Source organism: Callionymus lyra, chromosome 5 (genome assembly GCF_982586985.1).
Source record: "Callionymus lyra chromosome 5, fCalLyr1.hap1.1, whole genome shotgun sequence".
NCBI lineage: Eukaryota > Metazoa > Chordata > Actinopteri > Syngnathiformes > Callionymidae > Callionymus > Callionymus lyra.
The window spans coordinates 10,450,540-10,478,001 of NC_141822.1; the positions used below are offsets into that span (position 1 = coordinate 10,450,540).

The following is a 27,462-nucleotide window of genomic DNA, read 5'->3' on the forward strand; positions in this document are numbered from 1 at the left end:
CAAACACAATCCCCCGGCGCCTCTTTCCTGAGAGAGACGCCGAGTCAAAATAACAATGACAGGCAGTGAGGTGGGGTGGAGTGTGTGTGTGTGTAGGTGTGTGTGTGTGTGTGTGTGTCATCTAAAGTCAAAAGCTGAGGCCTAAGTTTAAGTGGATAAAACCAGTGGGTGATCCCAGCGTGGAGATGTCACAGTGGGCATCCCACAGTGTCTGAATCGAGGGCTTCCTCTCTCTCGCTTGTTTGCCACATTTCGGGAATTTTTCGACTTCCTGTTTTCACTCGTTGTGTTTCTCCTGCGATAAATCCTGGGAGAGGGCGGGAGGTTTTTAGCTGCTGGCACAAGAAGCAATATTGACAGAAGAGCCATCTTGTGGATATTTTTAAACTCTCTCCAGACTAAATAAAACTGAAAAGTGTATTTTTGAGAAAATGTTGAATCAGAAGGATTTAAAATTTAGGTTAAACTGGATGTGAGTTGCAAGTTATAACCATAAAGAAATATGTATATATTTGACTGTATCTTGAAATAAACGTCTCTCATAGTGAGATTTTAATTCAGATTATTGTCTTGAATGTAATTATTTTTATAGATGTTATATTTATTATAATAGTTCTTACTTCTGTATGGAAAGGACGTAGTTTATTTTTTATAATTTATCCTTTAATTTGTAGTTTTATATTTAACAAATGCTTCTCTACATCTTACAACTTATTTTACCCATTCACACATACAATCACAAGCCGGTAGGAGTAGGCTGCAACGCAGCTACATTCAAGAGCAAAGGGCTTAGTGTCTTGCTCAGGGACACAACAACCGAATCGTATCTGGAGCTGGCGTTAAACCCTCAACTTCTTCAGGCCACAACCACTATACCTTCTTATTTATTTATTTTGAGAACTCACTTGCACAACACACAGCAAACAAAGAAGACAGTGTTGCTTCCACTAACGCTCCGTTTAAAGAGTGAAATATCCTTTAAAATAGTTGTGGATCCTGATGGTGATTTCTAGAAAAACACCATAGAGACTTCCTTCATTGAAATCCATTTATTTGTTTTTTTATTTTGCAGATTAAAGCTGACAATAACATCATCTTGTTCGTTTAAGTTCTTCTTATCAACTCTGTCATTTGCTTGAGACTCAGATCAGAGCAAATTCAATCAAAATCTTCTCACGTTGTCTCCATTAAAAACACATCTCGACTCTTTGACAGTCAATGTTCTTTGCTTTACTCAATCACAAAAGGGATCAAAATTTGAAATTTTATTTCTAAAAAAAATAAATTAAGAGATTAAACTGATCAGTGTGATTTTTAATTATTTCAGGCTAATTATTGAATTAATGTAACATCAATGCCAATCACCTTTTCATTGAATTATATGTTGTTTCTTTTGAACATTTTCTATCTTCTAGAATTCTATCTTAACAAGAAGTAACTGTGTGTTGTTATTGTTTGTTAAAGTGCTTTGTGACCCTGGTCTAGAAATATCTTTACAAATAACCTTTACTTACTTACTTACTATAGTTGCTCTAAAACAGGTTCAACTTTTAACAAGTGCACATGTCTCAGGTTGCTAGTAAATAAGTATTTTTATTATTTTAAAGCTATGTAGTCCAAATAAAATGAGCCTTAAGTTTTACGTATATATTTTACACTTTATGAGCAACATTAAAAGACTTAAGTGTTCTTTGTAAATGCTTTAATATACAGTATAAGGCCAAATTCTCTGCTGACATTATCACTTTTTTACCTACTTCTGCTGCTCTTTTATCAACATGTGTATTTTTCCATCGGCTGATTCAAATCTGTCGACATGTGTAAGACACACGTGACGCGGCCAGAAAGACGACGATAACAAACTCTACTTTATGATCCTGAACTTCAACAGGACCTCCAAGTTTTTGTTACGGCTCAACCTCGTCCTCTGCTAAAAACATTGTTATTAAATCGTATCCTTATTTATTTGACTGGGCAGTCGTTGCTATTCCTGCTGGAGGGATGATGTTTACACGTCGGCCAGATAAAGGGACAAAGCGATAGAAAAACTTGGGCAGAGTTTCCCCAAATATCCTCCGTCTGGTCACAGCGTGTTGTGCTTTCATTTTGAATCCTTTAAACTGGTGACGAAGCTTCGTGAAGCAGTGTCGTCAGTTTTAGGAGGCCAGTAGGGGGCGCTCATGGCTGTGACATTATTAGGTTTCATTAAAAAAAATAATATATATATACACAGCAAAGGACGCCACCTTGTGGACTGAAAATGAACGCTTCACGGAGCTTCATCGAAAAAAAATGTGTTTGTGGTATCCCTTGTGTTGTCTCTGGGTCAAGGTGAACGACCACCAGGTCACCTTGAGATAACATCAATAAAAATAATTAAGATTTGAATTAATTGATTGATAATTAAAGAATATAAAAACAAAAAGGGGGAAACAAAACTCTATTAAAGAAGAGAAGAGGCGGAAAATAAAGGAAATTGCACGTCAGACGCATAATAACAATAACAATAACAATAACAATAACAATAACAATAATAATAATAATAATAATAATAATAATTAAGGACTTATTTTGAAACAAATGAAAAACATTCCAGCAGCTTTTTCAATTCTGCTTTTCAATTCTGATTCTGGATGTTTTCCAAGTCCATAAAGGGGATTTTAAACACCATTATTTTACACTTAAAACGTATTGAAACATATTAGAATTAGTTCAAGTTACCCTCCATTCATTTAGCAGCAGTGAAATAGAAACGTCATGGTCTAAACAACCGGACACAATTATAAAAGGTTTTCCAGTTGATTGAAAAAAACATCAACAACTAATCTGTTTTCTCAGGAAGTTTTTGTGAATCTTTCACTTTTACATAAAGTTTTAAACAACAAATATGGAAGAAAAAGTGTTTCCAAAGGGGTTCGACAATTGTGATCCAGACTCATAAGTCGTTCACAGGTACCTCATGGCAGATGTCTTTAATTCAATTGGATACTGGTTTATTTCATATATCATCAGCTTTCTACACATACATTCAAAGTTTAAAAAATATGTGATTTAATTAATAATTTCTTGTGGAATTTATCGTAAAGTTTAGCGAGAACTATCTAGATTTAAGTTTGGATCAAGAAGGAAGAATCGCGAGCGACGCCTTTTGTTGCTTCCGATTGGTCAATATTGCCTTAAACCTTCCGTGATTGGTTAGATTTACGCAAAACAGGAACAATGTTTATTATGGTGAAAAAGTAAAATAATGAGTATTAAATGGGTCAATTTAAGCGTGAGGAAAACAAATAATATTTTATTTAAAGCCAAAAACTAGTTTTTAAATATTCTATTGTATATTTCTTAGTCTTATCCCTTTTTTTTTCTTTTTATGAGATTAGAATTAAAACCGTTTCTGGTCTTATTTTTATCTGTAGATAAAGTCTTTACGCTTTTCCTTCTCCACACAAACGTCCGCTACTTTGCTGTAAAAGTCCACGTTATTTACTTTAGTTTTAAAAGTCTCTCCGCCTTAATGGAGATGTGAAGTAGTTTGTGGAGGCTCATTAGTGTGTGCCTCAAGCTTTGCCTTTTTTTCGCGGTTGTATTTCGGATCAGCGAAACTAAATAAGACCCTTAAAAACATTAAACTTTAATGTTTAAACATCAGCCAGACTGTGGAAAACCAAGGCAAATAAACGTATCTGTGAACATTATATTGGCGACATTCAGAGATACGGCAACCAGTGCACGTCAATTGCACGTATCAAAGCAGGTTGTTATGGATTGCGCATTGAGAGGTGAGGCACTGCCTCACCTGCCTCCCCTGGTCCCTGGTTCTTTTCAGATGCTTTGGTTTACTGGATGGATCCATATTTAACATTCCGTTTTACTTCATCCTCATGTGAGTAAAGCGCACCTATAGAATAGATTCAAAAGCCACCTACCGTCTTGGAGACGCAGGTGTCGGAGGAACAAGGGACTCTGGAGGACGTTGCAGCGTCCGGGCTCGTCCTCGCGGGTCACCAGCATCAGGTCGCTGTACACGAACACCGTCACCTGACAGACAACACAGACTCAGGTGAGATCAAGAGAAGATGGTGAGTTACGAGGTCGGTCTGATCAAAGTTTATCACTGATAATCTCGTGAACTATTAAGATGTTTAAGTGTTTACGGTAAGCTACGGAACAAGAGACGCCCCATGACACTGAAAACTGAAGCTGAATTAAATACATTTAGTTGAAAATAGAATAGAATAGAATAGAATAGAAAACGTTTATTCATCCCCAGAGGGGAAACACACTTTTACAACAGCAGCAGCAGGACAATGAAAATAAAGTGCATGGAAAAAAAGAAATAGTAAGGAGATAATAAAATAAAATAAAATAAAACGATCTTAAAAATATACAAATTATTTACAGTATTAGAAAATTAGCACTATTAACAGAATAAAATAAAGTAAAAAATAAAATAAAATAAAATAAAATAAAATAAAATAACAATAACAATAACAATAACAATAACAATAACAATAACAATAAAAAACAATAAGAAACACAAAGAGATATTTAAGATAAACAAGAAGACGACATCTTAAGAGTCTACTATACTTCCTGTTAGAGTTTTGTAAATATTAAAAATAAATTGGCCTCTTTCGTCATTGAAAATACTAGTTTTTCTTTCACTGGAAATATTAATTATAATTATATAATTATTATTAATCTGGTATGCACATTGATATCATTACCCATGATGCTTTGCAGATTGCACTCAATGTCAGTTAGTGTCATTTCCAGACCATAAGATGCTACTTTTTTTTGTCCCACACATTATAAATAAATCAACCCTGAGGCTTATACGATGGTGCGGCTTATCTAAGGATTCTTACACGTCAATAGAATGACTCTTCTTGTAGGCTGGTTATTTTTTATTCTTTTATCAAGCAGTCTAACTACCGTGTTACTGCCGGGTTACGCACACTGCTGTTGAAAAAAATAAAGAAATGTTTATTTAATAATAAGAAATTTCCCTAAATTTCTGCTTTTATATCTAGTCAGTGAAGCCTATACATGTTCCGGGTGAAGTAAATATTCAGTTGAACTCTATAGCTTAGAAATTACAAATAAAGAATGAAGGGAAAATGGATTGAAAGAGTATCTTGTTGTGAAAGTGTTAACATTTTTCTGGGGAATATTAGATGCTTAATACATATAGAACTATATAAGTACCACCAGGATATTTACATGTATTTATTTTTTAATTTGATTATTTTCTAATCATGTCATTAAATAATTTATATTTCGAAAGGTTTGTTTTTGTTAATTACAATAATGTTCATATTGAAAGGTTATTGTTTTTTAATTTAATAAAAAAAAGTTTTCTTATTTCTTATTATCGTTTTTACACATAGTGTTTGATATTGTAATTACAAAAATGTAAATATACATTTTTCCAAATTCAATATTTTTTAATTGGTAGCCTTTAAAATTCAACATAAAAACGTGGGTGTTATAGTGACACCAGACAATAATGAATTAATAATGTAATAAATAAATAAAAATATTAAATTTATAAGATGTATTTTTGATGTATTGGATAAACATTTTTCTCTAATAATTCAATGTTAAAACATATATACTTTATCATTTCAGGCCCTTGCAGGATGTCTTATGTAAGTGTTTGAATCTGACTGATGAAATGTTTTTATCATATTTTGCAAAAAAAACTCTCCATTAAAACTAAAAAATGACTCATTCGATGCAAGTCTTGCAACATTGATCGACTTCATCTTCTCTTGTTAAGAAATAATAAGAACATCGGCTCCCGAGCGAATCAAATTCAGACAGAAAAGCTTCTGAAAAACTTTGATTCCGCCGAACAAAGGAGTTTTTCCTTTTCTTTCCCCTTCAATGACTAACAAGTTTCCTGAGGAAAAACAATCATTAGAGAGAGATTTTTCATGTTTGAAAAAGCACATTCGGTGACACACACAACAATGCAGCGATGAATGCTGGTCTCGGCCGGAGGAGACCGAGTCATGGACGGCTTTGAGTCTCTGAGACACAATGTGTCCCTCGTTCATGTGCCGTCAATTATTGTGACGCCATTGTGTCGAGTCATGCTTTCATGATCAAACGTTTAGGTTTATTTTTTTAACTAAATGTGTGTCGCGGGGTAAGAAATGAACAAGAATATATAGAATGTGATACATATGGATGTCTTAGTTTACATGATTATTACACGTTTGTCAGGTGGTTTTGAGTTTGAGATTCAGACGCACACACACAAACAGAGAGACACACAAATGGACAGAGATACAAACAGAGAGACACACAAATGGAAAGACACAATAATAGACAGACACACAAACAGAGAGACACAAACAGACAGACACACAAACAGAGTGACACACAAACATATAGAGACACAAACGTAAAGACACAATAATAGACAGACACACAAACAGAGAGACACACAAATGGACAGACATACAAACAGAGAGACACACAAATGGAAAGACACAATAATAGACAGACACACAAACAGAGAGACACAAACAGACAGACACACAAACAGAGTGACACACAAACATATAGAGACACAAACGTAAAGACACAATAATAGACAGACACACAAACAGAGAGACACACAAATGGACAGACATACAAACAGAGAGACACACAAATGGAAAGACACAATAATAGACAGACACACAAACAGAGAGACACAAACAGACAGACACACAAACAGAGTGACAGACAAACATAGAGAGACACAAACGGACAGACACAATAATAAACAGACACACAAACAGAAGGAAACACAAACAGACAGACACACAAACAAACAGAATGAAAGACAGACACAAAAACAGAGAGACACACAAAAGGAAAGACATACAAACAGAGAGAGACACAAATGGACAGACACACAAACAGAGAGACACAAACAGACAGACACACAAACAGAGAGACACAAACAGATAGACACACAAACAGAGTGACACACAAACATATAGAGACACAAACGGAAAGACACAATAATAGACAGAGACACAAACAGAGTGACAGACAAACATAGAGAGACACAAACGGAAAGACACAATAATAAACAGACACACAAACAGAAGGAAACACAAACATAGAGAGACACAAACAGACAGACACACAAACAAACAGACCGAAAGACAGACACACAAACAGAGTGACACAATAATATACAGACACACAAACAGAGTGACACAATAATAGACAGACACACAAACAAACAGACCGAAAGACAGACACACAAACAGAGTGATACAATAATAGACAGACACACAAACAGAGACACAAACGGACAGACACAATAACAGACAGACACACAAACAGAGTGACACACAAGCAGACAGAGACACAAATGGACAGACACAATAATAGACAGACACACAAACAGAGTGACACACAAACATACAGAGACACAAACGGACGGACACAATAATAAACAGACACACAAACAGAAGGAAACACAAACATAGAGAGACACAAACGGACGGACACAATAATAGACAGACACACAAACAGACACACTATAGTTCAACACACAATAGTTCAACACACTAAAAGTGTGTCACAATATAGTTCAACACACAATAGTTCAACACACTAAAAGTGTGTCACAATATAGTTCAACACAAAATAGTTCAACACACTAAAAGTGTGTCACAATATAGTTCAACACAAAATAGTTCAACACACTAAAAGTGTGTCACAATATAGTTCAAAACACAATAGTTCAACACACTAAAAGTGTGTCACAATATAGTTCAACACACAATAGTTCAACACACTAAAAGTGTGTCACAATATAGTTCAACACACAATAGTTCAACACACTAAAAGTGTGTCACAATATAGTTCAACACACAATAGTTCAACACACTCGTGACACTGACCTTCAGGGAGTGATGTTTGCTCTCATGTAGAATCATTTCCTCCGACAGGATCAAATTCCTGCTGCAAAGATCCAGAGGCTTGAGCAGGAAACACAAGAGTGTCAGTTACTTGTCAGTTACTCGTCAGTTACTCGTCAGTTACTCGTCAGTTACTCGTCAGTTACTTGTCATTACTTGTCAGTTACTCGTCAGTTACTCGTCAGTTACTCGTCATTACTTGTCAGTTACTTGTCAGTTACTCGTCAGTTACTCGTCAGTTACTTGTCATTACTTGTCAGTTACTTGTCAGTTACTTGTCAGTTACTTGTCAGTTACTTGTCAGTTACTCGTCAGTTACTTGTCATTACTTGTCAGTTACTTGTCATTACTTGTCATTACTTGTCAGTTACTTGTCAGTTACTTGTCAGTTACTCGTCAGTTACTTGTCAGTTACTCGTCAGTTACTTGTCATTACTTGTCAGTTACTTGTCAGTTACTTGTCAGTTACTTGTCAGTTACTTGTCATTACTTGTCAGTTATTTGTCATTACTTGTCAGTTACTTGTCAGTTACTTGTCAGTTACTTGTCAGTTACTCGTCAGTTACTTGTCAGTTACTCGTCAGTTACTCGTCAGTTACTTGTCATTACTTGTCAGTTACTCGTCAGTTACTTGTCAGTTACTCGTCAGTTACTCGTCAGTTACTCGTCAGTTACTCGTCAGTTACTCGTAACACAACAGTAACAACGTGTTCAGATCACACACACAATACAATCACACAGGTAAACCCGCTGCAGTCAAAACTTTCCTTTAATTAAATATATTTTATAATAATATTACTTAAATTGTATTGTCATTGTGTCCTTGTATGTAAAGTGATCTATACTTTTATATCTTATATTTTATTATTATTTTGATGGATAGTTTTGCAAATAATAACAAATAAAGAACATTAAAGCTTCAATGATTTGAATCTCGATGCTATCTTTTTTATTCACATTTTCTAGGTCAACTTGAAAAAACAACTTCTAAAACTTCTAAAAGTACTTTGATGTTTTCTTGTCGATCCAAGTCCATTAAGAGAAGAAAAAAAGTCAAAATCAAAAGGTTTAGTAGTTCAAACACAGACAGACACACAATATGATAGGCACACAAACAGACAGTCACACAAACCGACATTCACACAAACAGACAGACACACAAACAGACAGACACACAAACGGACAGACACACAAACGGACAGACACGCAAATGGACAGACACACAAATGGTCAGACACAGAAACAGACAGACACACAAACAGACAGACACACAAACAGACAGACACACAAAAATGAACAGACACAAAAATGAACAGACACACAAATGGACTGACAAACTAATGAATAGACACACAAACAGACAGATACACAAATAGATATATATACAAATAGACACACAAAAGAACAGACACATAATCAGACAGACACACAAATTGAGAGACACATGGAAGGACAGACACACAAAGGCACACATACAAACACACAATCAGACTCACACACACAAATTGACAGGAAAAAAATTAAATTTGTCACATCCATGCTCTTCTTTTTTGTCTAGTTTGGACTAAAAGTCACGACATTTAAGTTTTATTTAGTCTTGTTTTAAACCTTGAAACTGTTGATATAACATGTTTGTATTATTATAATTATCAGGACGACTTGTATTTTAGTCTATTTAACACTATTTACACAAGTGAACAACTTTTCCTCCTTTGTTCTCTCCAAAAATGTAAAAATATAAAACCAAAGTAGCTGATAAGTCACATCCAGACGCTCCAAACCCTCCAGACACTGACCTGGACAAAGATGGGGAAGATCAGGATCTTCGGCGCCACTTTGACGTATCCATAGTTGGCGTGAGGCGTGTGCGAGCGAACGATCGTGCAGTTCTGGTAGTTCGCGAAGTTGGCGTTTTGTTGCTGGTAGTTGTTCGCCGAGGGGTTGCTGGACGAGGTCTTGGTGGTCTTGGCGTTGTTGGAGCGTCTCAAGAAGGCGGTGCGGTTCGGAAGACCTCCGCCGACACCTCCTCCTCCTTCACCTCCTCCTCCTCTATCACCTCCTCTATCACCTCCTCCTCCTCCTCCTCCTCCTCCGACGCTCATCCCTGAGGCGTAGTTCCCGCTGCCGCCGCTCTGGTTCTGACTTCCTGTCGCCTGACGGGTTGGATACAGTCGAGCTGCTCCAGAAGATCAGAGAGCGACATGTTATCACTGATCAGAGACAACGTTCTAGAGATTTTAAAGAAAATAAAAACAGTAAAAACTCCAGTAATTCTCTGGTTTCCTTGAGAATAAAACACAGGATTTAATTTAAGAGTTGAAGGATCATCTCACATCTGCAGATGCTCCTCCCATGATGCAACACTAATAGACTCAGGGACTCATTCCTCCTGCTTAAGACGTTTTTATTTGTTCAGGCTTTTCCTTGATTTTCTGGAACTCCTGTTGTGTTGTCAGTTTTATCTTGATCTTTAAAGTATATACTTTATTGAATATTGTTTTGATTGTTTAAGCGCTTTGTGACCCTGGTCTGGAAAAGCGCTGTATAAATAAATATTACTTACTTACTTACTATTAGACTGTTGAATTCTGAATTCATCCATCCATGGTTTAAGTGAATTAAATAAATATAATAAAAGTAAAAATTTGATGAATAAAATACATTAAAATTGAAATAAAAGTGGACATGCAAAAATGTGTAATGAAATACATTAAAATAATTAATTAGTTAAAATAAAACTAATAATTAATCAATTAAATACATACAAAACTATTAAGGATTATAGAGAATCTTATTACCTTTTAATATATGCTATATTATTTGCTTGTATTATACTTTTTTATATTTTTACATGTCAAGTTTCAGGGATAGACAATAGATTGTATTTTTTTTTACAAGCGCCAAGTTTAATTTAATTAATTGACATTTATTCAGTAACATTTTATGTCAAATATAAATGTTGAATGTAAAGTAAAAATAAATGAAGGAATTAAATGTATTTTCTTATCACCTGTCACACAGATATGAACATCTCATTGGTTGTCATTGTTTAAAGAATATATAATGTATATTGAAGTTACATAAAAGTTACAATGAACACAAATGTAAAAAAAAAGGAATGACATTTTTTTTAAAATGTTTTTTGTTTTTTTTCCAGTTATGTAAATATCTATCAGGAAGCATTATTTAATACAGAAGAATAAATATAAAGAATATATAAATAAATATACATAAATATAAATAAATGTATGAATAAATATAGACATAATAATAATAACAATAACAATAATAACAATATCATTAATGCAAATATCTATAAAACATTTTATTTTCATTCAACTATGTATAAATATACAGTTTACTGGTGCTAATGATGCTTCCAGGGCCGGAAAAAAATCTTCTTTTCCTTATTTTATTTTAAAATAGAGTGCATTTAAATCATTATTTTTTTTATCAATTGTTCCCTTGTCGGAATAATGGATCACAGGGAAACTGGCACCTGTCCCAGCTACTTAGGGCGAGAGGCGAGGCACACACTGAACAGAACACACGAAAAAATAAAACCTCTCAATTTATTTTTCATTCAACTACTCACTAATGTACTGTGGGAGGAAACCAGAGAACCCGGAGTTTTGATTTATTCATTTTATATGCTGCTGCTGCTGGTTATCTTTTGGGGATCGCAAGGGGGCTGGAGCCTGTCCCAGCTACTTAGGGCGACAGGCGGGGGACACCATGACCAGGATGCCAGTCATTCGCAGAGAACATAAGACACACAAACACTCGCACCTGACAGACTCACAATCTCACAATTCACAAAACCGTTTGTTTTTTTGGACTGCGGGAGGAAACCGGAGTGTCTGGAGTAAACCACGCAACGCGAGGAACTGAGAGGAAGTGAAAACACACGTCTTACCCAGAGTAGCCTGATTATCTTGGTAAACTGGCCTCAAGATCTGAAAGCAGAGTGACGTGAGATTGTGTTACAAGCCTAACAAAAAGACATCGTAAAATAAAATACATTTGTAAATAAAGTTTTTTTGCGCCGTCGGACCGACATGACACGTCAGAGGTCACGTCAGAGGTCACGTGACGAACGCTCCGAGCTCCCGTCATAAGTGATGACGGTCAGTGACGGAGGGACGGCGTCGCTTCATAGGTCGGAGTTCAAACATGTCACACGCGTGTGTTCACCGGCTCGTCGGATTTAAATCCCTCCGCCGACCATGTGACGTTTCACCAAACTGACCCATTTCCAAGAGACTCCTTGGTATTTTTAGCCAAACCACCAGCGGCACCGAAAATTCACGAAAATGTATGACTCAGGGGTGGATTTTTGACAGTTTTGTCTTGACCTATTTTTTTTAAAAAACACAATTTTTTCAACGAAAATACTTCGGTGTATTGAAGTATCTCGTCTAGAAAAATGTCACATTTTTGGTTAGTTTAGTTAGTTTGGTTAGTTTGGTGCTTTAACTAAAGTGTGAAAAAAAACTCGCTCTCACGACATGTTGAAACATCGGTGACTTTTCGGGTTAATTTGTTTAGTAAGTTTGTCACGTCAACACTAATGAGCCTTTGAGTCTGTGGATGGATTCATACGACTTTATTTTATGTACATTACGAGGCGATGCATTCAGGAGCACACGTCTAAGTACACGTCTAAGTACACACATGTTTCGAGCGCTTGTAACCAAGTATTTGGTCAGTGCAGATATTTGTAAGAAAAACAAAAAAAAAGTCTGGATATAACGTGAGGTGCGTTCAGGAAACATGGAGTGAGGAGGTGATGAATACACGAGTGCTTAAGAAAAGAACTAAAATGATATTTGGTAACAAATACACGTCAATACTTTGACAGAAACAGCTTGAATTGTGGGTCTTGTTAGCGTTAGCATTAGCACACCTGTGGTCACTTCTTACTTCTCTACACAGTTGAGGCAAAAATATAATTTGAAACTTTAAATCCTTAAATAAACTCTATTTGTAATAAACCATCATGAATTATTATGGGTTTTATAATTCATTTTCAGGTTTTTTTTGTTTAGCAATGTTTTCATCGAGCGCTCATGCTAACAGAATAATGCTAACTTAGCATCTCAACTTGATAATGTAGTTGAAAACCAGAACATTTTTTAATTTTTAAGGTACGTTTGTGTTACAAATATATGAATCATTATCTGAAAATATTTGGTAATCAATTCACAAAACAAGAATGTTTTTTGATAAAAGTAAACTAGATTACATTGTGTATATTATTTAATGTATGGAAGTATGTGTGTGTCATCACTATATTGAATTTAACATTTTAAATGTTGAATTTAAAATAAATATATAAACATGTAGTTTTTGTTTTTTAAGCATTTCGTTTTTTTTAATTAACATAACCAGCAGACATTACCAACAGAGTACACAGCTATTCGATCAAACTATTTTATACCCTAATTTTATATTGAATTTAAAAGGCAATGAAATAAAAATAAATATATATATATTTTAAATTGTACTTAATTTAGAAAATGTATTTTTTAATTATTGAAATGAAAGTAACAAAATCTGTGACTAAGTGACTTTAATATTATAATGTATTAATTGAATAATTGTAAAAACAAAGAAGTTCAAAAATTCAATATACTAATAATTGAATTAAATTATTCAATAAAAACAAATTAAACTTTTCAATAAAGAAAATGTTGAATTAAATTAATTTAAAAAAAAAAGTAATTCAATGCATTTGTTTGAAATGTAAAATTCAACCAATTAGTTTTTTGATGACACTAATCTATAGTGATGAGTTTATGAAGCTTCATGAAACAGTGTCATGTTGTTCAGAGGTCAGTAGGTGACGCCATCAGTTTAAAAATGATGTTTCATAAGAACAGTTGTTCAAAACAAATAAAAATAAGTGAGTAAGTAATATTTGTAGAGCGCTTTTGTAGACCAGGGTCACAAAGCGCTTAAACAATAAATACAATACCGAATAAAAATGCAGAGACCGCCATCTAGTGGACTCTGAACATTATGACACTGAAGCTCCATCACTACTGATCTACTTCCATAAATGTGTATCTTTCACGACAATTTCGTGTCTTTAATTCAATCTCTTGATAGTTTTAAGTATCAGATGTTTGACGAGCGACGGTGAAACGCTCCAGACAGTCAGTCCTTCTATCTACCGGCGGCAGGGATGTACGGTAAGGACACGTATCTAGGATGAGCCACCACGTGAGTCAGGTGAGGATGAGGAGGGCGGAGCAGGTGATGAAGATGCAGCCCGTCACCAGTCTGTGGTACCTGGCTTCCGGGGTTGATGGGGGCCAGGATGATGTAGTTGTCCCCGTTGGAGGCCTTGACCCGGGTGCCCTTCAGGGTGGCGGTGTGCGGGTGGTGGAGGTGGCGCGCCTTCCCGTCCAGCTCCTCGGCCGACCCCCCCTGAGCCCCCCACCTCATGGTCCCCAGGCCGCCTCCGGCGTCGGAGCCGTTGACCAGCAGGCGGCGGCTGGCGGTGGCGCGGTGGTGGGCGGGCAGCGGCGGCACGGCCGGCGGCGTCTTGCTGGCGCCGAGGTCCGGCGCCCGTCTGCGGGTGGGCGGCGAGGGGGCATCGTAGTTGGAGGTGGAGGGCTTGTAGGAGGGTCTGTGGATCAGGCCCTCGAAGTTGGGCTTGGCTGAGGGACCCGTGCGCCAGACGACCAGCGTGATCTCATTGGCACTGTTTCTGTGAGACGACAGAGACGGACGTGTGAGAAACTAACACAATAACCAATGATAGATACTAGGATCAATATTTTACTTCATGTTTAAAACAAATAACCAATGATAGATACTAGGATCAATATTTTACTTCATGTTTAAAACAAATAACCAATGATAGATACTAGGATAAATATTTTACTTCATGTTTAAAACAAATAACCAATGATAGATACTAGGATCAATATTTGACTGTATGTTTAAAACAATAACCAATGATAGAAAACTAGGATCAATATTTGACTGTATGTTTAAAACTAATAACCAATGATAGATACTAGGATCAATATTTGACTGTATGTTTAAAACTAATAACCAATGATAGATACTAGGATCAATATTTGACTGTATGTTTAAAACTAATAACCAATGATAGATACTAGGATCAATATTTGACTGTATGTTTAAAACAATAACCAATGATAGAAAACTAGGATCAATATTTGACTGTATGTTTAAAACTAATAACCAATGATAGATACTAGGATCAATATTTGACTGTATGTTTAAAACAATAACCAATGATAGATACTAGGATCAATATTTGACTGTATGTTTAAAACAATAACCAATGATAGAAAACTAGGATCAATATTTTACTTCATGTTTAAAACAAATAACCAATGATAGATACTAGGATCAATATTTTACTTCATGTTTAAAACAAATAACCAATGATAGATACTAGGATCAATATTTTACTTCATGTTTAAAACAATAACCAATGATAGATACTAGGATCAATATTTGACTGTATGTTTAAAACTAATAACCAATTATAGATACTAGGATCAATATTTTACTGTATGTTTAAAACAATAACCAATGATAGATACTAGGATCAATATTTGACAGTATGTTTAAAACTAATAACCAATGATAGATACTAGGATCAATATTTTACTGTATGTTTAAAACAAATAACCAATGATAGATACTAGGATCAATATTTGACAGTATGTTTATACACAAATAACCAATGATAGATACTAGGATCAATATTTTACTACACACAAAGAAAAGATCATTGATATAATGAAGAAATATTGTTGATAACTAAAAATAAACACACATGTCTATCTATATATATATATATATATATATATATATATATATCTCTTCTTCATTCTTTCTCATTCTTTCTCTTTGTTCTTGTCCTTAATTTATTTTTATCAATAATTGCTGTATTGCTGTGTCTAATTGGGAAAAAAAAACGATTTCCTGAAGGAGACCTCCTGAGGTATCAATAAAGTTCTACCTTCTACTTATATATATATATATATATATATATATATATTGAAAATACAGACAATAGTATACAAATAAAAATCGACATAATACTATAAGAAAATAATATATATCTTAGCAGGTTTACACACCGTTGAAAGATCGTCAATATGAATAAAAAGATATTCTTGATTATAAATATAAACACACAAATAAAATGTGTCCCTAATAATAATAATAACTTTAAAAAACGAAAATTTACAAGTTTACAAATAAATAATATTTATTCTTATAACATATTTCTTCTTACAGTATGTTTACACACTGTTGAATGATCATCAATATAAATAAGCAAATATTGTGATTCATGTAAATGCTAAAAAATAAAAAATAAACGTGAAAAATGTTTTTGTATAATATTTAGAAAAAAATTTAAAGTTAAACTGAAGCCACGATAAATTTTGCCACATAGTTAATCCTTAGAAATATAGAAAACAGTCATTTTCCTGCACTTAACATAAAGAAATAATGTGATTAAAAATGTTTTAAGGAAAGTTAAACCTCATGCGAACTGTGAAATAAAGAAATAATTGTTTTAAGGTAATACAAAATGAATATATTGGAGTATTGAAGTAGAAAAAATGTTTAAAAATCGATATAAAACAATTGAAATACATTCATAAATAAAATAAAGTCAAATAAAATAACACACTTGACTCCATAGTGATCATATCAATGCATCTTGTGCGTCATACGGTGAAAATTTTGGACATTTTCCTTTCAGTCCACATCATGTCAGTCGTCACCTGATGGCGTGAGCCAAGTCCACACACTTCCACTGCTCCACAGGCTGACCGTTGAGCTGCAGGAGGGTGTCCAGCTGCTGCAGACCCGCCTGATCCGCCGGACCCCCTGTGGACACCACCACAGGGTTTACAAAAAAAACACAAATAACATTTTCTTTTTAAAGTCAAGAACGAGAGAAAAAAGCATCAAACTCTAAAAGCTCATTTAAAAAAAGGTATTTAACATTGTTTATTTATATCTAATGTGGGGAAGTTAAATGATTTATCAACTTTTAAAACTAATGCATCAAACTCTGCTCTCTCATAATTTTTTAATGGTTTTTATTTTGGATTCTAATTATTACTTCGTCACAGATGCAGATAAGACTTGACTCGACCTCGTGGGAGGAAATCACGGATCGAGTCACATTATTAATGTCAAGGAAATACAGTATTTATAGGTTGACGTCATGTGTTAGCTTAGCTTCGAGTTAAGCTAACACAGCAATTTACACATTCATTTGCCTGGAAGCTTTAATGCTGCCTTAAATATTCCCTAAATAAGGTTTTAATAAGAAATTATGAAGTTTTATACTTCAGACGTAATGAATATACTTACATTGAGTTGATAGATTTATTTTTTATGATGATTAAAAAATGTATTTTGAAACTAATACAAGATAAAATATGGAAACATAAGTGAAAAAGTGAGTGGAAACTTATTCGAGAGTAACGTGCACGAAAAAAGAAGAAAAAAAAGGGAATAACTCCCTCCACTCTAATCAAAACTAATCATTGTGATTTTGTTTTTTGATTCAATACTACTTTAAATTGATGTATACATTGTTGCAAGTATTTTCATTTGTCTCTTTTAGTACTTTGGCTATTTCTTGTCGCTGTAAACTACAGATCTGAAAAAGAAGGGAAAAATAATTTGTTTTGTTTAATTTGTTTTGAGATTATTTTTCAAACCAGTTTTTTTTTCAGTTTTTCATGTTATTGTTTTTCCGGCCCTGTTTTGTCAAATTATTTTTTCTGAATTATCGAGAATCGTGCGTGAACCTCCAACAAGTATGCGACTCTTATGCAGATCTTGGAAAAGTGCGGTCCAGGGGCCACATGCGGCCCTTTGACAGTGTTTGTGGGGCCATTGGGAAGTCAAAGTATGTTAGCTAGCATCTGACAGCTAACTTACAATGTTGTTTTGTATTCATTTGTATTCATAATTTCAATATATTACAAAACCACACACAAACACAAGTGTTTTGCTTTGACTTTTCCTCTTTTATTTGTCCTTTATCTTCCTTCAAAACTTTTTCAAGTAAATTGAAGAAATGCCCTTTTATCATATTTTGTTTTAAAGTACCTTGCTTAGCTTTATTTTAAAATGTCATGGCATCTTTTTCCTTTTTAAAAAAGCTTATTTAGCTTTTAGCTTCATTTTTAAAATGTCAAAACATCAGTTGCAGGATATAATTTGGCCACTGAGGAAATGTAATTACCCTCAGTTCTATTGAATGACAAATACATTCAAAAGATTATCTTGGTTCGACCCAAAATAAAAATAATAATTCAAGTGCAATACATTTTTCAAATGCAATACGAATGAAAGACAATATTACTATATTATTGGCATTAAATTCCAAAAATATATATTTGTTTATTTGCATATTTTTGTTTCATATTGGATTTATAATTAGTTGTTTAATAATTAGTGGATTTTTAGAGTATTAACTTTTAATTTATTTGAATTGTTATGTGTTATTTAATCATTGTCATCATCTATTCAAATGATTGTATTTGATGCTGAGCCCCTTGACACAAATAAACTAAGACATCCAATGAAAACATAATAAATATTTGAAATATTAACTTTTGAATTGCGTTAATTTGATAGTGTTATCAAATTTGCATGGGATTGTTAAAAAAAGGACACATCATGGGTTTAATCAGATAAACCATCAGGAAAAACACTAAGCTTTACTTCATTTAAGACCATCTTTACTTCATTCTAGTCGTTTTCATTTGGTTCTTGTCACTCGGATAATCAATAACTTAGGATGCAGTATAAAGATGCAACCGAAACAGTTCTTACTTCAATAACTTAGGATGCAGTATAAAGATGCAACCGAAACAGTTCTTACTTCAATAACTTAAGATGGAGTATAAAGATGAAACCAAAACAGTTCTTACTTCAATAACTTAAGATGGAGTATAAAGATGAAACCAAAACAGTTCTTACTTCAATAACTTAAGATGGAGTATAAAGATGAAACCAAAACAGTTCTTACTTCAATAACTTACGATGCAGTATAAAGATGCAACCAAAACAGTTCTTACTTCAATAATTTACGATTCAGTATAAAGATCCAACCGCAACTGTTCTTACTTCAATAACTTAGGATGGAGTATAAAGATGAAACCGCCACAGTTCTTACTTCAATAACTTAAGATGCAGTATAAAGATGCAACCAAAACAGTTCTTACTTCAATAACTTAGGATGGAGTATAAAGATGAAACCGAAACAGTTCTTACTTCAATAACTTAAGATGCAGTATAAAGATGCAACCAAAACAGTTCTTACTTCAATAACTTACGATGCAGTATAAAGATGCAACCAAAACAGTTCTTACTTCGATAATTTACGATTCAGTATAAAGATCCAACCGCAACTGTTCTTACTTCAATAACTTAGGATGGAGTATAAAGATGAAACCGAAACAGTTCTTACTTCAATAACTTAAGATGCAGTATAAAGATGCAACCAAAAGAGTTCTTACTTCAATAATTTACGATTCAGTATAAAGATCCAACCGCAACTGTTATTACTTCAATAACTTAGGATGGAGTATAAAGATGAAACCGCAACAGTTCTTACTTCAATAACTTAGGATGGAGTATAAAGATGAAACCGCAACAGTTCTTACTTCAATAACTTAGGATGGAGTATAAAGATGCAACCGAAACAGTTCTTACTTCAATAACTTAGGATGGAGTATAAAGATGCAACCGAAACAGTTCTTACTTCAATAACTTAGGATAGAGTATAAAGATTCAACCGAAACAGTTCTTACTTCAATAACTTAAGATGGAGTATAAAGATGCAACCGAAACAGTTCTTACTTCAATAACTTAGGATAGAGTATAAAGATTCAACCGAAACAGTTCTTACTTCAATAACTTAAGATAAGGTATAAAGATGCAACCGAAACAGTTCTTACTTCAATAACTTAAGATGGAGTATAAAGATGAAACCAAAACAGTTCTTACTTCAATAACTTAGGATGGAGTATAAAGATGCAACCGAAACAGTTCTTACTTCAATAACTTACGATGCAGTATAAAGATGCAACCAAAACAGTTCTTACTTCAATAACTTACGATGCAGTATAAAGATGCAACCGAAACAGTTCTTACTTCAATAACTTACGATGCAGTATAAAGATGCAACCGAAACAGTTCTTACTTCAATAACTTACGATGCAGTATAAAGATGCAACCGAAACAGTTCTTACTTCAATAACTTACGATGAATTATAAAGATGCAACCGAAACAGTTCTTTCTTCAATAACTTACGATGGAGTATAAAGATGCAACCGAAACAGTTCTTACTTCAGAGTGAAACTAAGTAAGTACTCTCATTGTACAAGTAAAATTGTTGTGACTTAAACCCAATCCTGGTCTCTGTTATCTTTTGAGTTTTAGTACTAATCAGTTTCCTAACCTGACACCATTAATGACGGAGAGATAACCTGACAGAAAGTTGGGTAAATCTCAAAACTTGCCTGGATCAACACCCTGGACCCTCACCGGGGAATCTGAGCAGATGGTGAAGCCGTATCCATCCTTTCCTCGAAGGATAGTCACCTGCGGAACAAAAACAAAAAAGGAGGGTAAGTCGTGAAAGTGCAGTCACCTCAACGCTCCGGCTTTTGTTCTCCTCCCAGTGAAAGCAGAAGAAGCTAAATAATCAACTTCCCTCCTGCAGGGATGATTAAGTATTCTGTCCTCCACTTCCTATTAGGACCGTCCTGGCGACGGTTTCCCAGGGAAGCCAATTAGCTGACTCAGTGGGAAAAACAACCGGAGCAAAAGTCTCTCTTTGTTCAAAGGTCTGGGGAAACATGTACTTTACGTTTACTCGTGTGTGTGTGTGTTGGATTGATGTCTTTCGCAAGAAACGTTATGTTGAAATCCTTAGGAAGATATTGAGGTTAAAAAAAAAGGACGTTTCTTTTCATTAGTCGTATTTACTTCCGTCCGCCTCCACCTTATCCATCCATCCAAACCCGGCCAAAGTTAATAAACATGGTGGAAGCATCACTATCTAATCTCGTAACAACCAGGGGTTTTAGTAAAAGCTTTTTCTGTCCCTTGTCGACTTCCTCCTGGATCCGGAGAACATAATGTATATTTGGGCTCGACGGCCGAAGTCGAAACACAAGAAAAGAGAGGAAGAGAAATTATTCCGGAGCCCGAAGCCGGCGACGACCCTGAAATGTCAAGAACGATCGCAGTTTTTCATAGTCGGCCGATTTCTAGCGGCCCGTGTCAACGTAGCTTGTGGTGGCCGTATTTATATTTACCCTTTTCATGGTAGAATATCAGGAGGTTGAGAGTTTGAGATCCGGAGAGAGTCAGAAGAGACAAAACAAGTTCTCAATCCTTTGACTCGTTCTCTTGACCGAGCGTTCGTATACAAAGATACACTTTGACAGTTAGCGTTCCAAGAGATTTGCTTTGAATAGAAATGATGATTGTTATATAGTTCTGTCATTATTTGAGGCTCAATTCATCTGAATTATCTCCGCTTGTCCGCCTTCACACTGGCGTCTTTAAAGGTCACAATATCAATATAAACATGAATCTTTGATTTAAAGTCAACCATCCAGTGGGTCATATTAAATGACTTAAAGAAAAAATGAATGTGTTATGTTCGATTAAAGCTACAGTGACTTCAGATCATAAAATAATGTTGTGGTTTTTTTTAAATGTTCAATCACTTTTGTTTTTGTTCTGTCCAGGATATAACTTGTAGTACTTGAGGGGTTTAAAATGAGCAAAATGCTTCATGAAATTCATAAATACTTTTACTTCACATGTTGCAGAAGTTATTATTACTTTAACATCAACCTATTCAATCAAATACAGTATGAAACATGTCTTTAAATCCAAAGTTTTAAGGGAAAAAAATATATATTTTTGATACTTTTTCAAACACAGTTTAAAGATTGTTATTGTAAACTCTATCTATCCATCCATCCATCCATCCATCTATCCATCCATCCATCTATCCACTTTTAAAGAGAAATGCTTCTCCCCTGTCTAAAATCTTGGCGAACGAGAGGTTACGAGAGCAAACAATGGCTTCACTCCTCCTCCAGCCAGCTGTAATCACACGCCGCTTTGTTTTTACAACGAGTCCCTTGGAGGAGGAGACTTCTGGGATTGATGACGCGTGGTGACCAATCTCTGCAGAGTGGGCGTGGTTATGGTAAACAAGATTTAATCTCCAAAAAAATAACGTTTTTTCAGTGGGCGGGGCTTAAGATCATTTTCTAATGTCAATATTTCAATGAAAAGAGAGTTTTGTACAAACAGACACTGATGATACAATAGAGTCCAACATCTATTTAAGACACACTTAAATCAACACATTACTTTAACTTTAATATTCATTCTCACTAGAAAACAGTTCAAATAAATCTCCAGGGGCCTTATGTGGTCAAGACGGAACTACAAGATATCAGTCCACTGTTGTAGATCCGGTCCTCGAGAGAGGCTGAGGTAGCAACAGGTTTACTCTGTATCCTAATCTTTTAGTTATGAGGACACACACCCACGCACACACACACACACACACACACCACCCACCCCCAAACCAGAAAAGTCATTTTCCTCTTCCTTCATAAGACAATGTTATCTGGGTCAGTATGTTCAGAGACTGGGGCAGCACACACCATCCACACGCACACACACACACACACACACACCACACACACGCACACACAACCCAGTGTCATGTTGTATTTTTGTCACGAAGGATTGCTCTTCAAATACTCCGAGCTACGAGCGCAGCTGTGTTTCTCATTAGAGCTTCTCGTCTACAGGAACTCCTGCTCCGGAACTGAGGCTTCAATTCTTTCAAAACTATTCAAAGATACAGTATTACCTGGACTGTACAGCTATGATAGCGGATCAGTGCCATCAGAATATTGTATAGAAGTATATTTTACTTTGAAATGCAAGTTTTTTTTAAAACGTTCCTTTTTTTATTTAAAATATTGGTAAATTGAAAGGTTGTTTTTCCATTTCATTTTTCATGTTTTTATGTCTTTATTTATATTTTTCAAACATATAGTTTGTCATTCTAATTCTATAATTAAAAAATAAACTTTATAAAATCTTTTTTTTTTTTTTAATTCATAGCCAATTAATTTAAGGATGTTTTTATAATAAAAACTGCTGACAACGCAAATATCAGAAAACCTTTTTTTTTCCAAACTTGGAAACATTTTTATCTAGAAAACAAAGATACCAATCATGATGGAAACGTTAGAATATAAAAAAACACAAGCACGGTAGTTTGGTGACAAGAAAGTCCCTCGTTCTTCAAAAAAACGAATGTGAAAAAAAACATGATCAGCACTTTTTAAATGATGTTTACTTTAGTCGTGGTTGGTCTTCAAATGTACAAGCTAACGCTCACTTAGCTTATTTAAAGAGAAAACAAAAGAAAATTTCCATCATCATCCACAGCCAATAAGAGATAGTTTTGGTGCTACCTCCACGACCTAAGACCTCAAGGTGTTCCCAGATTCATATGAAATATAGACATAACCTCAAAACTTAGTTGAGAAGCGCCCACCTTTACTTAAGGTGCCAACTAGACTCCCATGATGCCTTTCAAACTGCTCTATTTAGTGACTCAAACTAAACTAAACAAGAAGCATCTGTCTCGCCTGCAGTTAATACAAAAGTCTGCAGCAAGAATTCTGACCTGCTCTAGTAGAAGAACTCACATTTTTCTCCGATCCTTAAAACTCTTCACTGGCTGCCAGTTTCTTTCAGGATTTTAAAAATTTTGGCTCTTACTTTCAGATCTATTCATGGTCAGACCTTCCATCAGTATATTCTGATCCAGACTTACACCCCAGCCCGGGCTCTGAGGTCTGTGGATCAGAATCTACTGATGGTTCCTGAACACGCTTCAGGACCAGAGGAGAGAAATCCTTCCAGACTGTTGCTCCTAAGCTTTGGAACGATCTCTGTGTTTGATGATCTACTGACTCCTTCAAGAAACATCTTCAAGAAGACCTTCTTATTTGAGCTTTTCACTGATTTTCTGGAACTCCTGTGTTTGTCTTATGTGTCTTGACCTTTTAGAGTTTTTAATTTTGTAGATATTTTTGTAGATACTGTGTATTTCTTTTGATGGTTCAAACGTTTTGCGACCCTGGACTGGAAGGGCGATCGCCAGCTGCGATAGGTTAGCTGGGCGGCAAAGCATTATGGTCACCGTTACTGAGAGGGATGGAAATTCTTATGCAATTTGAATTTACGAGTTCAAATAAATGATGTAGGTTTAACTGTGAGAGAAGAGAAAAATGTTAATAGAAGTTTGGGAGATGTTTTTAAAGAACAGAACAGAGTACAGGGAAGGAATAATTACTATTTGAATTGAACGATGTATCTCTACTTGGCAGGTTCACAATAAACTATGGACCACCGTTTATCAATAACTAAATATGTGCAGCAAACCTCTTGTTTGTACAAAGTTAGAAACCCATAGAAGGTCCGATGGTGAGAGTCAACATCTCACACACACACACCTGTGGGAGCCTACATCCGATGCAGTGGTGGCACAGACCGTGGATGGTGTGCATCACACCTTCTCGTCCTCCCGCCCGAGAGTTGAGGTCGGCCGAGAGAACGCAGACGCTGTGACGCCGACCCTCCGCCTGGACGGCGCTCCTGCAGCCGGCGCTCCTCCACAGACGCCTCCTGGCGGGCGAGTAGCCGCCCCTCGGTTCTGACGACTGCGTGGTCTTCAGGGTGTTATGGATCATCTCCGCCAGGGTGTCTGCTGAAGTCACTTCTCTAGCTCACAGACTTATGGATCTCCGAGACCCCGGGGGGGGGGGGCTTCAAGTCAAAAATGGAGGATTTCGTCCAAAAATAATCTCTTGTCTCGTCTTTAAATGTGTCGACGATCCATTGTTGTTGTTGTCGTCGTACCTCGTCCTTCTTCTACAGCTTCAATCCCATATTCCTCCAGGAGTCCTGTCCTCCGAACATCTGTGTTGACGACTAGTATCAGACGTATATCGGTGTGTAGTTTTTGTTTTCTTGGACGGCGTCACGCTGACTGGCGCGATCTCTCGGACCCGCTCAGGCCAAACTGTGGCTCCTGGCAGGGTCGCTCATGGGAACGCTTCGGCAGCAGAAGAATGGAAGGAAGTGCCTCCCACCACCAGCATCCCCGCCGGCCACTCACACACACAGCGGCAGTAAAGTCATGTACTTATGCATACCTCGCCATCTCACGGCCAGGACCGCTTTTGTGTGTGTGTGTGTGTCCGCCACCGATAAGACCCGTTGGCTTCCTGAGTCCACACTGTTGGGGCTCCGAGAGGTGCCGTCGCTCGCAGCGATCACACACTTGTTTCCAGCGATGGAAGAGTTAAAAACGTGTGAAGGAATGTCATGGAAGTGATTACCTTTAATCACGAAAAATAAAAAATCATCATCGGGGTTAAAACAGATCCTCGATCCTTTCTCGACTTAAGTTTAACATTTGATTTTGTGCTTCAAATGTCTTTATATCCGTACGTTCCTCATCCAAATATAAGAAATTGACGTAGGCTGCAAGTTTAGCCTTTGACCCAGTCTCAAGAGAGGCCTCTATATTTGGGTTGTGATGTCATTTGTCCATTTTTGGAAAATAACTAAGAAAATGAATGAAAGTATTACAATAAGTTTTGTTAACACCACACTGAGGCACATGAATTGATTCATACGTTCTTACATTCTACTTATACAGGGTTTAGTTTTTTCGCAAAGAAGAAAATATATATAAAGTGCCGCTTTTTAGTGATTTTGTATTTATCGCAGTTACCTTGAGGCCACGATAAACAAACGAAAACTGCAATACATTGATAATGAATTAATGACAACAAGTTTGAACCTTTTTTTCAAGCTTTTACTTTTCTATATAACGTACATTTTCTTGTCCGTCAAAATTTTAAACTTATTTTAATTTCTGTCATAAGTGAGCATTAACATGTTAAGTAAAGTTTTGCGATATATCCATTATGTTGGCTATAACTTGGTACACATTTGAAGTGGGATGACAAGAATACATTTTTGTCTGATTACTACTGGAATGGCTTTGATTTAATGGGTTGAAGAGATGTTTGAATGGAGATGGATCCCTCTAGTGGTTGTATAGCGCAACTGCAATAGAAATAAATGATAAATCTCTGACGTGTTATGGGGTACAGGTCAGTTAGAAGCGCTGTTTACAAGTGTAGAAAAACATAATAACAATTATAGCCCTAAATACAGTTAATCGCATCTGGGTCTAGAAAGATTTTGAAGGTTTCTTCATTCACTTGTATGGGTTCTGTACTAAAAAATACATCCTATAATTGCATAACAGAAACCAGACCTACAACAAATCAATGTAATTACCTGCACAATACTGTGAAAATCTTTTTTTTTTTTAAATACTTAAAGACGTTTTAATTTAGATTAACATATTACACGTTAACAACAACATCATGAGCTGGATTTTTGGTCGATAATATTCATGGTCACATGACTAGCATTTAAGTTTTGGCCTCGTCATCAATAAATAATCAACTTCCAAGTTACTAGAGTCAACAAATGAGTTGGTTTTGGTCATTTTTAGAGATATAATTGCTGAATGAATGTAAAACTACCTGCTGGTTCAGTGGGTAAGACCAGGGGTCTCCACCGCGGACCAGGTTAATATTGGTCTTATATTTAGGGACTGTCCACGAGATAGAAACATGAAAAAAAAAAAAATCATATAAAGTTTGTGTTTCACTTTCAAGTTCAACTTTTTGAGTAAAGTTGACTGAAAACAAGTGTTGTGACGTGTCAAGAGTCACTGGAGTGCTCTGTTTTTTCAAAATAAAAGCCCCTTTCAAATAGCAATGTGCTGATGAAGCTTCATGAAGCAGTTAGAGGTCAGTAGGTGGCGCCATCAGTTCAAAACAAAGGAAAAATAGTGCCATAGAGACCGCCATCTAGTGGACTCTAAAAATAATGACACTGCCTCATGAAGCTTCATCAGACCATCACTAGTCTCAGACTTGAAACTGTTGTTTCTTTCTGAGATTGTTGTTCGTTCTCCTTATGACTCAACTTTTTTGTTTGTGTCAAGAGGTTTTTTTTTGTTTTTTTTTATCTTAACTTTTTTGTAGTCAAATGTTATTTGACTTGCATATGTTCGTCCAACATTCTGTGCCTTTTTTTATCGTAAATGCTGCTGGTTATAAAGTCCTGTACGCGACGGAATAGGAGTGAACTCTGATTCCTGCACCAGCGGAAACATCTGATTGATAATGACAAATTCTACTGAGCACATTTCCCGAGCAGGGAAGTTTTTTTTTTGATTATCCCGTTCTCTGGGAACAACTGCCTTCTCTCTCCGAACCTCGGCCTGGAGCTCGGGCGCAAGCGTCACCTCGTCAGCGTCTCACCTCAAGCTCCCACAGGCTGCCCAGACATGACGCTTGT

General features: G+C 35.7%; 1 protein-coding gene across 1 annotated transcript in view; it reads right to left on the reverse strand.

Annotated features, from left to right (window-relative positions):
* The window catches only part of rgs3a (regulator of G protein signaling 3a), a 197,069-nt gene that overhangs the window by 121,794 nt on the left and 47,813 nt on the right, over positions 1 to 27,462 (reverse strand). Inside the window, exons 9-16 of the mRNA XM_087790739.1 lie at positions 20,481 to 20,562; positions 16,715 to 16,820; positions 14,226 to 14,646; positions 11,848 to 11,887; positions 10,000 to 10,110; positions 9,728 to 9,942; positions 7,914 to 7,991; positions 3,927 to 4,038 (exon numbers count right to left, since the gene is read on the reverse strand). Of these exons, the coding sequence (XP_087646865.1) occupies positions 3,927 to 4,038; positions 7,914 to 7,991; positions 9,728 to 9,942; positions 10,000 to 10,110; positions 11,848 to 11,887; positions 14,226 to 14,646; positions 16,715 to 16,820; positions 20,481 to 20,562 (1,165 nt within the window). The remainder of the gene's footprint in view (positions 1 to 3,926; positions 4,039 to 7,913; positions 7,992 to 9,727; positions 9,943 to 9,999; positions 10,111 to 11,847; positions 11,888 to 14,225; positions 14,647 to 16,714; positions 16,821 to 20,480; positions 20,563 to 27,462) is intronic.